This window comes from Curcuma longa, chromosome 20, assembly GCF_044706935.1.
Source record: "Curcuma longa cultivar G26 ecotype Majalengka, Jawa Barat chromosome 20, ITB_CL_G26_1.1, whole genome shotgun sequence".
Taxonomy (NCBI): Eukaryota; Viridiplantae; Streptophyta; class Magnoliopsida; order Zingiberales; family Zingiberaceae; genus Curcuma; species Curcuma longa.
Window position 1 is genome coordinate 10,928,705 of NC_133880.1, and position 17,934 is coordinate 10,946,638.

The following is a 17,934-nucleotide window of genomic DNA, read 5'->3' on the forward strand; positions in this document are numbered from 1 at the left end:
TCACATAGGGCTAAGTCACTAAGCGGAAACCAGTACTGCTTAGTAATAATTGATGATTACTCTAGGTTCACTTGGGTAAAATTCTTAAAAACTAAGGATGAAACTTATGAAAAATTCACAAACTTATGCAAACTAATAGAAAATGAAAAGGACTTAAAAATTAAAAGAATAAGAAGTGACCATGGTGGAGAATTTGAAAATGCTAGGTTTAATAAATTTTGTCAAGCTAATGGATACCACCATGAGTTTTTATGTCCTAGAACCCCACAGCAAAATAGAATAGTAGAAAGAAAAAATAGAACTCTACAAGAAGCAAAGGACAATGTTAAATGAATACAAACTAACCAACCAATTCTGGGTTGAGGCAATAAGCATAGCCTGTTATATATAAAATAGAATATTAATCAACAAACACCATAATAAAACTGCCTATGAAATATATTATAACAAAATACCTCAATTTAAATTACCTAAAAGTATTTGGATATAAAGTACATATACTTAACACAAAAGATTACTTAGAAAATTTACATCCAAAATCACCAAAGGAATATTCTTAGTTTATTCAATAACTAGTAGGGCATATAGGGTCTATAATCAAGATACCTTAAAAGTTGAAGAAATCATAAATATAATATTTGATGAAGAAAGTAACAATAATCAATCTAACAATAATCAACCTAATGAATAACTTAATAATCCACAAAATCAAGAAGAAGAAAAAATTCAACCTAACTCAAACATAACCAAACCAGAAGATAGGACTGACCCAAACCTAACTGAACCTAATACCACATGAGCACTTAGAATAAGAGTCAATCACCCACCTGATTAAATTTTGGGTGATCCTAACCTAGGGGTCCAAACTAGGTCGGCCTATAAAAACCTGAGTCAAATAGCACTAATATTTAATATTGAACCAAAGACTATAGAAGAAGCCCTACTTGACCTTGATTGAATAATAGCAATGCAAGAAGAACTAGCGCAATTTGAACGGAACCAAGTATGGGACTTAGTTCCCATGCCAGACAATAAATCTATCATAGAAACTAAATGGGTGTTTAGAAACAAAACAGATGAAAAAGGAGAAATTGTAAGGAACAAAGCTAGGTTAGTAGCTAAGGGGTTTAGCCAAGTAGAGGGGCTAGACTATGATGAAACCTATGCACCCGTAGCTAGACTTGAATCCATCAGAATATTGCTAGTCTACACAACTCACAAAGAATTCAAGGTCTACCAAATAGACGTAAAGTCCACATTCTTGAACGGGTATATTAAAGAAGAAGTCTATGTAAGTCAACCATCTGGGTTTGAAGATAAAGACCATCTAAATTATGTCTTCAAACTCAAGAAAGTCTTATATGGGTTAAAACAAGCACCTAGAGCATAGTATAAAAGACTATCAACATACCTAGTATCTAATGGTTTTAACCAAGGACAAATTGACCCTTTTTATTTGTCAAGATCGTAGATAAGGACTTCTTCATAGCCCAAATCTATGTAGATGATATCATTTTTGGTTCAACCAACATTAAATTTTTGAATGAATTTGTTGAATTAATGAAAAATGAGTTCGAAATGAATTGGGTAGGTGAACTACACTTTTTCTTAGGATTACAGATAAAATAAACTAAAGATGGTAACTATATTTATCAAACTAAATATGTTAAAGAATTAATTAAGAAATTCGATATGGAAAACTCAAAAGAAATAAAAACACTCATAGCAACAAACATAAATATTGATAGCAACCTAGAAGGAAAACAAGTAGACTTAAAATACTATCAGAGTATAATAGGTAGTCTACTATACTTAACTGCAAGTTGACCAGATATTTTATTTGCAGTAGGTATGTATGCTAGGTATCAATCAAATGCTAAGGAATCTCATTTAACATTAGTAAAAAGAATACTTAGATATATTAAGAGAACACTAAATGTAGGAATGTGGTACCTAGGAGTAACCACTTTGACCTAGTAGAGTACTCTGACTCAGACTATGCTGGTTGTAAACTAGACAAAAAAAGTATAAGTAGAGGATGTCAATTCCTGGGTCAATGTCTAGTCAACTGGTGTAGTAGAAAGCAATAATGTGTTGCATTATCTACTACTGAATCAGAGTATATAGCAATAGGAGAATTTGTTACACAATTACTTTGGATGATGCATACATTAACTGACTTTAACTTGAAATACCATAACACTAAAGTATTAATTGACAATATCAGTTCAATCAATTTGACCAAGAACCCAATCCATCACTCTAGAACCAAACACATAGAGGTCAAACATCATTTTGTAAGAGGTCATGTCACTAAGGGAGAAATTGTACTCAACTATGTTTAGTCCAAATCAAATCTAGCTAACATCTTCATAAAACCCCTGCCTGAATCTGAGTTTAGTACACTCAGAAGGCAATTAGAAATGTGCTTGGTAGACTAAGGATAAATATTTTCAAAATTAAGCTTTTGTCATAATAATTTTTTAAAACTCATATTACCTAGCTTTCAAAGTATTTTTAAAATTATATTTGTCTTTGAAAAATCAAAATTTACTTCAAAAGTAAAAGATAAAATTTAGACTTTGCCTAGGCACTCCAAGTAGAGATCATGCTCCTATAGACTTAGGTTACCACATCTTATAAAGCACACTAGATATAAATTGGTTGTGTATTGTGAAATCTAAAACGGTGTGAGATGCATAGGGTAAAAGAGTTTTCGATGCTTATGTCTGTGCATCAAAATAAATCTGGGCTAAAATGAAAAATATGGATCAAGTTGTGTTTCTACTTAGTAAAGGCTAGCTAAAATGATATACTTAAACTTGACTAACTTGGTCAAGCTGTTATCTTCTAATAGTCAGCCAATGCCAATAAGTTAGACATGTGCCTAAAGGATAAAATTTTTTTATCTAAGTATTTATTATATATTATTTAAATGGCATGTTTAGACTCAAACTTAATTTTTAGCCTGATTGAAATTTTATAGTTTTGGTTAAAATTTTTTCAAAAAACACCCTCAAATTTTAAACAGTTAATTTTTTATTATATCAAAGGGGGAGAGTATGGTAAAGTTAAGTTAAATTTTTTCAAAATGTTTGTAAATGTTTTTAAATCATTTGATTAAAATTTTTACTAAAAATTTTTATTTCAAATGTTTGCAAATAATTTTAAAATTGATTTCAAAATTATTATTTCGATGGTTGCAAAAAGCTTTTAATGTTTATAAAATATTTTCAAAAGTTTAAGTATGACTTGGATAGTTTTTAACCAAATTGACAAAGAAAGAAAAAGACCATGTCAAGTTCAGGGGGAGAAAGTAAAACAAGTTTTTAAATTTTTTTTTCTAAATAGACCTTAACATCAAGGGGAGAATCCTGAGTTAAGGGGGAGTCAAAACTTTAATTTTTAAAAATTTTTATTATTGACTTGGAAAACTGTGATGATTGTTACTGTTAAAGTAATTTTTTACTTAACTTAGAATCTAGGTTGTCATAATTAAAAAAGAAAAGATTGTTGGTGTAGTGAGCACCAGATGATCGAACCTGAGTTTTGATAATGGCAAAGGATTTGAGTTAAGTTTGAGAAGTGGACTAACGAGCTTAATTGAGTGTGCAGGTAGCACAGGGAAGTCATAGTTGTGGCTAGGCAAAGCAAGTCCTGATCTGGAGGATTGGGCAAGGAAGACCTAGTTTGGAGGACTGAACAAGGAAGTCATAATCTGGAGGATTGGGCAAGGAAGACCTGGTTTGGAGGACTGGATAAGGAAGTCCTGATTAGGAGGACTGGGTAGAAAGTTTTGGCAAATCATAGCACCAAGCGAGAAAGTCTAAGCGGGTTTGGAGGATCGAACATCTAGCAGTTGAAGTCCTAGAGGCGAGGATCAAGGCTGAGCAAAAGTCCAATGAGTCTAGAGGACCGAGATTGGGAAAAGGTAACTTCTCCCAAGTGGAGTGGGTGAAAACGTGTTTCTGATAAGGAGAACAGTAGGCGTCGGTCTGACCTAGGATTTCATTGGAAACCTAAAGTCAAGAGCAAATAATTTACCAAAATTGTTTCCTTCCTATTTATTTTATTTCTGGACTAACTTATAATGCAAGAAAAGAGGGACTGAAACTTTGTGTTCCGAGTGCCCTTATCTGGATCCAGGCGATCAGATGATCCAAACACTTAAAAAGGATCCAGGCAATCGAACGTTAGTCGAACGGGCCAGCGAAGCAGATGAGGTGGCAGAGTCCTAGTGGTCGGGACACCTTAGCTTTCAAGCGTCTAGAGAAGTTCCAAGCGCCCGAATCTAGATAAGACGTTACAGAGTCAAAGTTGATCCGGCAACCTCCACATCAGCATCCAAGCGCCCGGAAGGGATATAGGCGCCCGAAAGATATCGAGTCAGCGTCGGACGTGGATCGATGGGATGACGTAGAGGCGCTCGGAAGGACTCTAGGCACCCGGATCAATCTTTATAAGCAACTGCGAGGGGGAACCCTAGAATGAACTTACTACGCTACTATGATGACTTCCTAAGCACAAACATTCGATCTAGTATGCCGTCATAATGCCGAGAAGCTGCACCAATAACTACAATCTTAATACTCTCAGTCGTTAACTATTACTTTATTGCTTTTTATACTTAAGAGTTTAGGACGATATAAGTTTACTAATCTTAACACGTTTTGTAAAGTGACAAACTCATAAGAGGGGAGTTTTTATAGTGGATTGTCCATCAGAAATGATCATAGATCGTGAATCTTGGAGTAGCAGTCTGTGGTTGTGAACCAAGTAAGAACAAAAGTATCTCTATTCGTTATTTTTCGCTGCACTTATTAATTTCACATATTTCTGCACTTTGATTTACGCACAAATTTTCTAACGAGTGAAAAAGCAATAAAGCGTTATTCACTCCCCCCCCCCCCCCCCCCCCCCCCCCCCCCCCCCCCCTCCTCCCTCCCTCTAGCGCTCTAACTCGATCCTACAAATTAGATATGTGATAGACTTTTAACCAAAAAAAAGACCAAAAGTGAAGCTTTTTTTAGCAAACAATGAAGTCCTAGTGATGAGGCATCTTAGAATGTAACTCCTAGTGAGTTGTAAGAGTTGATTGAACTTATAATTTGAAATTTAGGTAGAACTTAAGCAAAGCCTCAACCTTAATATTGACTATAATCAATGATCCAATTGACTAGCATGTGAGTCGACTAGGGAATCAACTCAAGCTCATTCACTAGCTAATCGAATGCTTATATTAGGGATGAGGTTGACTAGGCAATCTACTTAGGCAAAATTAATCAACTAGCTAGTCGACTAGTTCACTGATAGAGCAAGACTACGATCATCATATGGCTCGTACGATACATTTTATTCAATCAACTAGTAGTACATTCAGTCAACTAACGTGTTTGTTATTGAATAGATGATTGATGCAACATTGACTTCAATCGGTTGATTGTCAATTGTTTTCACGCACAAAAGCTATTTTGAGACTAAAGTGAAGATTACTTAAAAAGAACTTATTATCAACATCTAAAGCCCTCGTCTTATTTTGTATAGTAATGTTTTTGTTAAGTGTAAGGTTTCTACTTCAAACTTCATACTTGCTGAAGACTTTTCTTGCGCTCATTATCTTACAAGAATTGCAAAGAATTTCCGCACCTATTAAAGTAGAAAATATAGTGAGATCCAAAAATTCTAAATCGTATAAAATTGGCATATCATCGATTGTTATTATCTGTTATTATTCTTTTTATATTTCCACTATGTTTATAGCGCTAGATATTTGACACTTAATTTTTAATCACAAAGAGGTAATATCCTTAATTTTTTTTATTGAGGAAGTGATTGTTTGGCATCCAAAAGATTAGACAAATTGATCAGTTTGCTGTGGTCGGGCATCGGCAGTGGACTTATGTTGGCTACTCGCTGGTGCGCTTGACGCACAAAATAATTATTAAAAACAAAAAATATGTATGTACAACATTAATATTAATGAAATTATTGTCCCATCATCATTTTTTTTATTTTTTGCAATTATTTTTACATCACTCCTAGAAACACCTACTCCAAGACAACTATATTTTATTTTTCAAATAATATTTTTAAAAAAATCCTAGCAGTTAGATGCATCAAAGAGAGAGTGAGCAAGAGAGACAAAATGACGAGTTGACTGAATGACGAGTTTTGACTATATCACCATGCAGATTGACGACATGTTTACACTGACCAGATAAATTGAGGAAACCATGGAGGATCAAATGAGCAAAACAAACTGAGCCAGAATAGCAGAAGTGGTCAAGCAAATAAAACCAGTTGAGAGGACCATACTTGACAAGTGAACCAAGAGGGTCAAGAGAATTGAGGCAAACCAAGCCCCTGTGAGAGTCAAGTAACTAAACTACTGGGTATGCCAGCAAAGCAAAGCACTCAAGCCAAGCAAACTAAGTAGATCGACAGACCCAAACAGATTGGGTATAGACTGAATGAAATATTACTTATGAACATATATAGTCAACACACTTATTTATTTCATGGAACATTCTATGAATCAAATATAGGCATTAGAATAAATCACATATTCCAAACAAAGAAACGCATTCATATATTCCTATTCCTTTTCATAAAAATTACTATATTCAAATTCATTCCATGAACCACGAGAATTACTTCAGGCTTATTCTATTTGCAACAAACGTTGTGTAGAAAGCCTAATAAAACAAGTGTACAAGAAAGCATGATCAAAGCCCAGAGATTCACATATTTGAGTTATTATGTAACTCACGCACTAGAGTTTTACTATAAATAAATAAATGAAGTAGGAAAACACAGAAAGATGCAACATATTAAAAAAAAAGCTTGCATTGCTTTCTGTTAGTTGAGAACCCTTAGTTTTGTTTTCCAACCTCTTTTCAACAGTTCCTTCTACGGTGTTCGTTTGAATAGTCCTGGAATCTGCATAATAGCAAATGCAACAAATACTGAAACATCAAGAAATAAGACAGAAAAGGCTAGATGGCAGATATTAGTTGCATAAAATTGTAATTAAAGTTGCGACAATAACTCCAATTATCAAACTTCAGAGTGCACTGAGAGCACATACAACTTTCTACCTTATAGGCACATTGAAGAAACAGGAAATGCTTTTTGACTATAGGGCTGTGTTTACTTAAGAATATATGCATAGGAAAGGAGGTGAGGAAGAGAACAGCACAGTGAAAAGAGAAAGAATTTGCAGTGCTACTTGGCATACGATGACTGCATGGACAGGAAAAGGCAACCATTTCATGGAAAAGAAGTGGCCAAATCATTTGTTTTTTCACAATGTCACTTCTTGTCCACCCAATTTTGGGCAGAATGATTGAGGAGAAAGGAGCAAGTCAGATTTTTATACAGTTTTCATCCATCCCTTAATCAATCAAGTAAAAAATTCAAACACTCCTCTTCCAGCTCCTCCAAAAGCTTGACGCTCCCCACTCAAGTAAACACAGCCCAGACAAAGCTTCCAATTTATAAAAGAAATGTTGAAAGCTAAGGTTCAAAATCTCAAATTTTGTTAGTGTCCTAGGCTTTGACTGAAACGATACTTTTTTTGGCATCATGTCGGCATTTCGATACACAGTGTCAATGATGAATTGGAGGTTGGAGGAAGGATATGAACAAGAGGAAGGAGATATCGTCTGTGAATGAAATCAAATTTTGATAATTTACCGGAATAGTATATTTCAACCGTTTCGCTCAACATGGTATGAGATTTTAAAGCATAGTTGAAGTCAAGGTTTAAAATCTCAACCCGTGCCGAGGTTTCGGTCTCAGACCGGAACGATACTGTTTCGGTACCGTATCGTACCGTGCCGATACAGTTTCGGTATTTTTTTATTTATATATATGATAATTATTAGATAAATATATTTATTGTATATAATTTAAAAATAAATTGTATATTAATTAGATATGAGTTCTCAATTATTAACCATCTTAATATTGTTAAATAAAAATAAATAAATATATCTTAATATTGATTTGATAAATAAATTTTTTAATATATCATTAATTAAATTATTTAAATAATAATATATAATTAATTAAATTTTTTAACAGATTAAATAATTCATTAAAAATTTATAACACATGAATTAAATTATTTTTTAAATATTTTTATTTTTTTAATAAAATAAATTTATATATTATAATTATATTAATTAATTAACAGTTTATTTAATTAATTATTATTCTATATAATATATATAATTAGCATTTATTATATAATTAATTATTAATTAAAAATTATATATATTAAATAATATGTTTTATAAGAATTTAATATAACACTGATATAATTAATATAACAGTTATTATAATAAATTTTATTTCAATATAACGGTTTTAATTAAAACCGTTATATTGATTTTTTTTAAAAAAATCAAACTTTTCCTCGCGATCGCGATTCGGCGGAAATCGCGATTCGGCTTTCGCCGATTCGCGATCTCTGATCGCCGCCTCGCCGAGCCTCTGCCGCCTCTGAGCCTCTGCCGTCGCGTCGCTGCCTCGCCGCCTCGCTTCCTTCTGTCTCGCATGATCGACGGAAGGAATCGAATCGATTCCTTCTGTCGAGATGGCGCGAACGCGGCGCGTGCTGTGCCGGTCGAGTGCCGGTGCAGATCCCAGGGCGGAACGGTAAATTTCGGCCGTATCGGGCGGTTCGGCTCGGTATTTTAATCCTTGGTTGAAGTACAAAATAACTCAATTCAAGAAACAACCATATTCGAATACTTTTTTGGTATCATGTCGGCATTTCGATACACAGTATCGATGATGAATTGGAGGTTGGAGGAAGGATATGAAGAAAAGGAAAGAGATATTGTCTGTGAATGAAATCAAATTTTGATAATTTACCGGAATGATATATTTCAACCGTTTCGCTCAACATGGTATAAAGCATGGTTGAAGTACAAAATAACTCAATTCAAGAAACAACCATATTCAAAAAAGCAAATCATTAACCTATAACAAAAGCAATTGTTAAAACCCAAAAACAAAAACAAAGCACAAACCAAGGTCTTTTATTTCTCATCAGCCTCACATACTTGAACCTTCATTTCATTTCTTATTACCCTAATTTACTGGAGTAGGTCTTGCATTGTACCAACTCATACAATTTTGGAAATTGGAGTGGCAACTAATGATACAATAACCATTTTTTATGCATAGTTCAGATGTGAAAACTACTGTGTTAGTTCAATGTCTTTTACTGTCTTTACCTTTGTGCTGTGACAGACAACCTAAATTTCACTCAATGATAAACAAGACAGTTACCAAAGTCCTTACAAAACATATTTAATTTGATGTGATGTCACGACTACTAACCTCAACGCCATGGGGCCCAACTCGGTTACGAGATATAAAATTAATTATAAGTGAAGCAAATTCATCTGGTACATCTTCCTGCAATTATACCAATATTGTAAGACAATTTTAATGAAATTAATAATTCAAAAATGACGAGCAGAAATATAACCAATGAGAAGCCTCCAAACATGTCAAAGCATTAGCAGATAACAATAAATTCCACATATGTGCAATTCATGCATATATTGAGAGATTGAGTTGGAGATCTCACAACCTGTATCGCATGTCCAGTGTGTCGCACGACAACCATTTGAAACTTGCCTTGCATTTGCCCAATAGTAAGAGACCTGTTGCATTAAAGACAATTCTCAAAGTCATAATTGTGTCTCAAATTCATAATTGTACCTCGGTCTTAAAAAATTCTACAAAGGCAGAACACATCGAATTTAGGAAAACTTCCAAACAAGTATATAAGCAGCAGGGTGGAATAATAGAAATGTTAATTCTGCATGCTTGAGAAATAATATTGTGACATTTTTAAGTCCTTAAATTTAGCAAGAATATCAGTTCATTGGAATAATTGATGAAATAATGTGTCACAGTTGCACAAAACATATACACCATGATGACCAACAAAGATACGGCAAAATGAAAAGGTTTACTACAGTCCATTAAAAGATTAAAGATGGTCTAACATCAATAAACTTTGGACCTCTGTTAAATTGATCAAATTTAAATCCTAGTTAGTTATGTAAAATTAACTACTAAAATGCTAAGTGTTTGTTGCAGTGGACTTCAATGGCTTCAAACCGTATTCCAGTATATTCTGAAAAGGTTGAATCCATGGAAGAAACTGGCAACAATTTAGCAAATATATCACTGTAATAAGGGACAAATATGTAGATTCTGCTCAATATAGTTGCCGAAACCTGTATCTACAACAGTTACACTACATTTTTAGCAAAAGAATGTATGCTTGAGACCTGTCTAATCTGTCTGTTCCAGCCAACAGCAACAACTTTGGTACTGGACATGATAAGAACATTTCTGAGAGGCCCTCATACCTGGAATAGTTCTAATGTAAAATGAATCATCGTGGCAGACAAAATTAGCACCAGAACAATTCAAGATATAAATTGTAGAATATTTGAACTTATCTACCATATGTAAGGTTTTCCAATAATTTCTTAAAAGATGTACCAAAATTTGTATAAATGTTCAGAAAATTCTGAATATAATATGGAAAAAGAAAAAACTTCATGGACCTACCAGCCTTTCCAAAATTTCTCTGTTTTCTCAAGCGAAGTTCGGTATGCATAACTGCAAAACATCTTTACATTACAGGACTAGAAATATGTCAAATTCAAAAAACATGAATTGAGAAAATTGCTGGCGACAATGGACTTATAATATAGTTAGTGTTACATTTATTTACCATTTTTTTGAATTGTCATACATGTGTGATGGAATAAATGTTAAGTGAAGATTTGACATTTTATGTCAAATCCATATATATATATATATATATATATATATATATATATATATATATATATAAGAAATTGCTAAAGACAATGGATCTGTAATATAATTATAGTGGTATCTATATTCACCATTTCTTTGAATTGTCATACACAAGTGTTGATGGAATAGATACACGGGCAGATTCAACATTTCTCAATGGGCCTCCTTTAACACTCCATTCAATCTACAAAATTTTGATACAGTGAACCAAAGACAAGTCAAATATCAATCGGAAATGATGCAGAAAATCAAATATGAAACTACATTTAATTTCATTGATCTCAAAAACAATTTCATTTCTGTCAAGTAAGACAAAGTAAACCTTTAAATTATGTCAGTTATGGGCCTTTCCAACAGAAAAAAATCAAAAGATAAATAAAACATATTCCTGCTGTAATGGAGGTGCAATAGCCTGTCGACAAAAAAAAATTGGAATGAAGATGAACTTGGTCTATACAATTGCAAAAACTAAGTCAATTCTGCATAAGTTAAATAAATATCATTCTTAGTATTGTTGCTTCTTCAAATCTATATCTTTCATTACTTGACTATGAATTTTCATATCGTTGAATATACAATTTAAAAAAGTGTTGCATGATGACCATCATTTTGTTGGCCAAACGACAAGTGAAACAAAATGAGATAGGCTTCTTTCTAAGTTTTTCTATGATCCATGAAACTATAAGCAGCAAGCTTCTTCACGTAAGGCAAATGCTTCCTCTTTTTCCCAGAATACTTCAAACCTTGGTTTAATCCATCTCACATGCTTGAATACCCATAAATTGGTGATCTAGTCGAATTTTGATTTGTTGCAAATTCAGTTTCATATCATTATTTTAAGATCTAGGCAAATGTTAACCAAGGTCTAAATCTCCTTCCACAGCGGAGTTTCAATCCTGGCAGAAACAAGATAGTTTCTGTGTTGTTTCAGCCATGCCAGCAGTAGTGTTGGTTGCCTCAATGAGGACAAGAAAAAATAAGCAAAGAACAAAAAAAGATGAGGAACTTACATGAAGGTTTTTGTCAGAATGTGAGGAGATCATGGTGCAAGCTGCCTGAGACAAGCCATGGTGAGTGGTGATAGAGGTATGTGCTAGTTCTAGCTATTGAACCAAAGAGGGATCCTCAGTCATCGCCTAAGGTGAGACAATGAGGGATCCTCAATCACTGCATGAGGTGAAGAGATGAGGGACCTCCAACCACCACATGAGGTGAGACAGCAAATGAAGAAAGTAGTTATTGTGTGTACCATAATTAGGATTGAGAAATGAAGGACATTAAGGCAACTTGCATAAAATCACAAGGAGATTGTAATGTCAACAGTGATTTTGCATAGCAATTCTCCTGGTGAGAGGAATCATGGTCCAAAATCATGAGGACATGTTGCCAACATGAGGAATGGATCATGAGTCGGTGCCAACACTGTTGCACATCTCAGTGTAGGAGAGGAATAGAAAATTTCGATTGTGCCAGCTGGTGTGGTCCAGAGTCTATTCCATAATTAACCAACGATCAAACTCATGGGTCATGAGGCAAATCTATTTGAAACAAAGTAACATGCGAGAATGTGAACTCCATGTAGCTATTTGACACGTGGCAATACCATATGTTTTGTATTGGTATATTAGAGAACAAGTAAATAAAGCATGTGACTGAAGTAGCATCACAACATTGCAAGTTTAAGGGCATGTTTCCTATGAGGGAAGGAACGCTAGAAGGACATAAGATGATAGAAAATTTTCACAGCAATACTTATCCTCCATTTACTTTGGTAGAAAAAAAAGGGAAAGAAGGAAAAGATTAGGAAACTATTCCCCCATTTTTCCTCTATAATAATTCTGTTAAATCTGAGTGTAAAACTCAATTTCGCATGCAATATAATGGAACCAAATCTGACCTTAAAATGTTTTAAACTATTTCTTCTTTTCAAATATATTTTATTAATTTTTTTTATTTTTTTAACAAATAAAGTTTCAGAACATCTTTCCTTCCCTCAAGAGAAACAGTGATCATGTAGGAGATAAGGCTAATATTTTTACTACATGGATCATCTAGTTTTCCAACTGATTTCATAATTCATGTCCAGCAATCTAGCATGACAAGTCCAGGATGCTTGTTTTTCCAGAAATAAGGGAAGTGTTCAAGTTTGCTGGCTATTAAATAAGATACTAACTGATGCAATTTCTACAAATATACAAAATTTGAAAAAACAAACCCAAATGGAAAAATAAAAAATAGATGCAACTAGACTCAACACAACTTTGATTAAAATGTGGGATTTCAAAAATCAACAAAAAGATAATATAAGACAAGAACCAACACAAGACAGGCCTTTTCGATCAATAAAAACATGAGAATTAAACCTGACAGGGTCAGGTCATCTCTCACCAAGTCAAATCAAATCTGGGGTTTCAGTCAAAAACTTTGGCTCAAAAAAGATTTAGTTAGATTTGAAAAGGACTGACAGACTCAACTTGTTACGCTCTTATTAATAATAGTTTGTAAAATCAAGAGAATAATTTTCAGACATTTACCCATTTTAGCATGTGAACTGTGAAAATGTTCATTAATGCATAGATTTTATTGATAATTGATCTTGGAAATAAAATCAAACAACAGTGGTAAAGAGCTCAATTTGATACTACATACTGCTTTTTCTACTGATGGGAAGTATTGCATTCTGCTCGAGAGGATTTTTTGCATATGGACCAAAGATGCCATGGCTGTTCCCTATTTCAAGATGAAAATGATAGAAATTAGATTACAGAAACATGCAACTCTTGTGGAGAATATTATATGAAAAAGCGGATCGTATAGATGAAAGTCTGAAGCACACCTCAACAACGTCGATGACAACAAGACCGCATAGATTAGGCAGAACTTTCTGTGCAGCTACGTGCACAGCCACCGAACCTCCCATGCTATACAAGTACACAGAAGAGATATTACTTGTAGGCTCTCTAGTGAACTATAAGCTAAATTAGATGTTAAAATGATTGAAACAATGTTGCACTTTTTTTAAATATAAAAGGATATTAAGCGTACCAATTATGGATTCACTGGGTTTGTGGGTACATAACAAAGGCAATCAGTAGCAATTTTCAGAATGCTCAAGTATTTCACAGTGATTCCTTTTGACTTTGGTAACGTTCATTAGGTCAGCTGATTTAATCTTATAGTAAGAAAGCTGGCATGAGATGATGCTGCAATAATGCTTCATTTGATTTTGAAACAGTATATAAGCGTGTATGGATAGAGATGCTTAGCTCAAAGATAATGCCATTAAGTATATGTCAAAGCTACTTTTGGTCTTATGAAGCCCTAACCAATTCCGGGAGAATATCTTGATGGAAAAAGATCCCAATATCTTGTTTCTTTTTGCCATTCTAGGAATGAATTATTCTTTCTGGATTAAAGAAATAGGATCAGAATTATTTGCAAATAAAATAAATATAAAAAAATTGATGCAGCCATGTCTAGGGTAACAGCAATGCATAGACTTGGTGCCTATGAAAGGAGACCTTTTCTTTCCATGTACTTTAAAGTTGCATTGAATGTCAGAAGAGCAATACAATGCTGTTATTGTTTGAACCTTATGACATAATTATCAATTCTATTAAATAACTAAATATACATTTGTAGTTAGCTTATTCCAATTAGAAGATACAATAAATGATCACAAATTTATTTCATATAAATAAAAATGTTAGAGAGAAAGAACCCTGAGGCAAACCATTGCTCACAGCCCTAAGGTAAAGATTCATCACTTTAATACGGGTTTGATTCTAATCTTTACCCCAGGGATACAATCAGTGTAACCACTAGTGCTACTGGCATGTCAGTGTGGAGGAATGTCATAGATGCTCTCAATGTTGATCAACATGATAAACTTGAAAATATTGAAGAATAGTCAAAAACTAGAGAGGTCTCTGTTCTTGATTAGGACTCTCCCATGATGCATCATGGCAATGGATTTTCCCTTCTTTCATAGAGAGCAAATGCCTCTTCAATAAACCCATTAAGTAAGATTTATGTCCATATCAAGAGTTGTCTTTTATTCACGCTAATTATATTTTTAATTTTAAATTTTCCAGAACAAAAAACAGCATAGATGTTTTTCTCATCAAATAAAAGTATCAACTGTGAGTGTGATAAGTCATTATTTGAACCGTGAAGAAATATGAAAATGACTGAATTTAAATAATACTAGAAAGATGTCTTTTTCCATTGTGAATTAGTTTAACCTGTTTATTCTGAGAAGAAGTTTATCTTGGTAGATAAATTCATGCAGAACTAAATAGATAATGCAAGAGCAATGAAAGAGAGGGACTAAGAATTATATGATAAATTGTACGGAAAGAAAATAATTCTAGAGTGGAGCCCGGCAAGTAAATGCTTATATGAGACTGTTACCAAGATTATGTTACAAACCTTTACATTCCCACTAACTTAAATGGTAGCACATGATCAAAACCCTGCTAGTCACATGGGAAACACTGTATAGGTTGTTGTAATTTATATTGTATGCAATATACGTCAGGCTCATAAAATTATGCAGGACAAATGGCAATAGCTATTATTGTCAAAAGGCAACTTGATCATCACTGACTGATTAATTTTATATACTAAAGATGGGATATTTAACTAGATAACTAATTGAGAAGTGACTACATGATATGGTTGATTTAAATGCAGATGGAGTACAAAAAGCAACTGCATTCAATGATATGGCCATAAAGATTTCAGTATTTCGCTATGTTTTAATGAGAGAACCTGTGGCCAACAAGTATAACTGCTGGGGGAGAGTCTCCATACAATGTCTTCAGAACAGCCAATACATCATTGCATAAAGTCTGCAAGTTTGAATTTGTCACTTTCTACTTTAAAACAATACATCATTGGTACAAGCGAACTGAAAACTGGTCAAAAATAGAATCCTAGAAAGACAATATCAGAGCTGTTAAGATATAACCAACTCATACAAAAATGTTGTGAGCTGTGCTAACAAAGAAGTACCGAATTGTAAAGTGCATACTTCAATAGATAAGTTTAGATCATCATCGGTAACTGATTTTCCATGTCCTCGTAAGTCCATAGCTAGCACCCTTGCTTTGTCCTTTATCTTTCCCGCTGACAAGGCAAAAGAAAGCCTAACCACAAGTGATGATCAAACATTATTAGGATAATGTATAAACGACAACACAGTCTCGTGATCAAATCAGAGACAGAATTTGATGCATGAAAATGAAAAGTTGATTTTAATAAAAAGGAGGGCAAGCAATAAAATCAGAGGAAAACATTCTTTGCATGCTTTTTTAACTGGTTTATCAAAATCAGAGTAGGCCATAGGATCATCCAATCAATCAAAACATACAGATAGAACTTGGCCAATATCCAGGGCTTGAGATTGAAATCGAGTGCACAGGCAACAAACAATTGATGCAGAATCTCAGCAAGATCCATTTGTGATTTCCTCTATAGTTTGTGAATTGGTATCTGAAACAGCAATAAAATCAGAGAGAATTTCTTTGCATATTTTTTAACTGGTTTATCAAAATTGTGAGTGGGCATAGGATCATCTGATCAGCCAAAATATATGGATAGAACTTGGCTGAAGTCATGAACTTGAGAATGAGGTTGAGCACACCAGCAACAAATAATTGCTGCAGAATCCAGAGAAAAGATGTATGTAAATCCATCAATAGTTAGCGTAATTGGTATATGAAAAAGTAACGGTGGATGGAAAAAATCTAAGTACCAATTGTATTGAAGTGGTAGAGGCTCAGTGAGGTTGGAATTAAAGTAAAAAATTTTTAAATGAAAATTAATATTAAAATCATTTAAATTACGAGATATGAAAATGAATTAAAAATCTAAGGATGATTAACTATTATCCAACATTAAGTTATAAGTTCATAATTATGAATACTTATTCATAGAAATAATTCTCACTATTAAATCAATAATATATACTATAATTAATGATTGCATTATTAATTCAATACTAAAGGCACATCTCATTGATATATAGTCATTAAGACAATGTTAAGTTTCTACTGATAATATGCTTAAGAAAAATCCTTCATATTATTAATATACTTCCAAATGAAGAATAAATTGTTATATAAAAGCATGATGCAGCATCAAAAATCACACCATAAAACTTGAAGAATTCTCTACTCAATAAAGGGAAAACTTTATTAAATTGAAAGATGATTCAATACAAGAGATCCTAACCTTTCATAAACTACAATGAAACTGGATATTGTGATAATGTGCCTTGGCTATCCCAAAATAACTATAACAAACTTTTTCTAATATATCTAAATAATCTCTAATATTCTTATAACAAAGAATAAAAAAAATCAAACTAAAAAAACTTAATAATTTAAATAGGAATTGAAATTCTAACTATGTTATTCACCCTGATCAAAGAGAATTTGACTCTAGGCGAGTTGTCATCTTCGATCTTTGTTTCTTAAGCCTCACTTCCAATGACTTTTTGTTTTATCTTTTCTTAGGCATCCTTTCAAAAGAGTGGGCAACCAATGTAGATTCTTTTTTATTTTGATTCTTGTGAAATAAAATATTTTGTACTCTTCCTTGTTAGCCGTGGGCCTTCCAATAAATCAAGAATGACCATCTCTATCCAAAAGTGGAAATGCTTTGTGAACTTCTCTTGTGACAAAGACAACATGTAAAGATAGAGGCTAGAATGTATCTCAAAATTTAGAATCAGTGATACGACTAGAGGAGGTGAATAGTCAAAACCTTTATAAAAAGTGTCGACTACTCTTGCAAAATACAAGGCTCAAATAAGATTAGTGATTATAAAGAAATATACAACGAAAATAAAAGATATAAACACAATAGCAAACAGCAAACTATGCTAACTCAATATTTAGCGTAATTTGAACACCCTTTTCCGACTTCAAGGACTACTGACTCATTAAGTGAATCGCTCCTCAAAATCCCACTAAAAATTAATTCTCCTTGAGGAAGTGGAATAACTTGTATAGAAAACTTTTGCAAATATAAACCAAATAAGTACAAACAATGAAGAAAAAGAAGCCTACG

The 17,934-nt window shown here is 33.3% G+C and overlaps 1 protein-coding gene across 1 annotated transcript in view; it reads right to left on the minus strand.

Moving 5' to 3' along the window:
• Positions 1–6,590: 6,590 nt before the first annotated feature.
• LOC141813480 (uncharacterized) overlaps positions 6,591–17,934 on the minus strand; it is a 46,317-nt gene continuing 34,973 nt past the window's right edge. The window contains exons 4-13 of the mRNA XM_074701448.1: positions 15,893–16,007; positions 15,631–15,710; positions 13,694–13,778; positions 13,507–13,587; positions 10,947–11,041; positions 10,603–10,653; positions 10,317–10,397; positions 9,608–9,680; positions 9,352–9,429; positions 6,591–6,939 (exon numbers count right to left, since the gene is read on the minus strand). Coding sequence (XP_074557549.1) covers positions 6,910–6,939; positions 9,352–9,429; positions 9,608–9,680; positions 10,317–10,397; positions 10,603–10,653; positions 10,947–11,041; positions 13,507–13,587; positions 13,694–13,778; positions 15,631–15,710; positions 15,893–16,007 — 769 coding nt within the window. The 3' untranslated portion in view covers positions 6,591–6,909. The remainder of the gene's footprint in view (positions 6,940–9,351; positions 9,430–9,607; positions 9,681–10,316; positions 10,398–10,602; positions 10,654–10,946; positions 11,042–13,506; positions 13,588–13,693; positions 13,779–15,630; positions 15,711–15,892; positions 16,008–17,934) is intronic.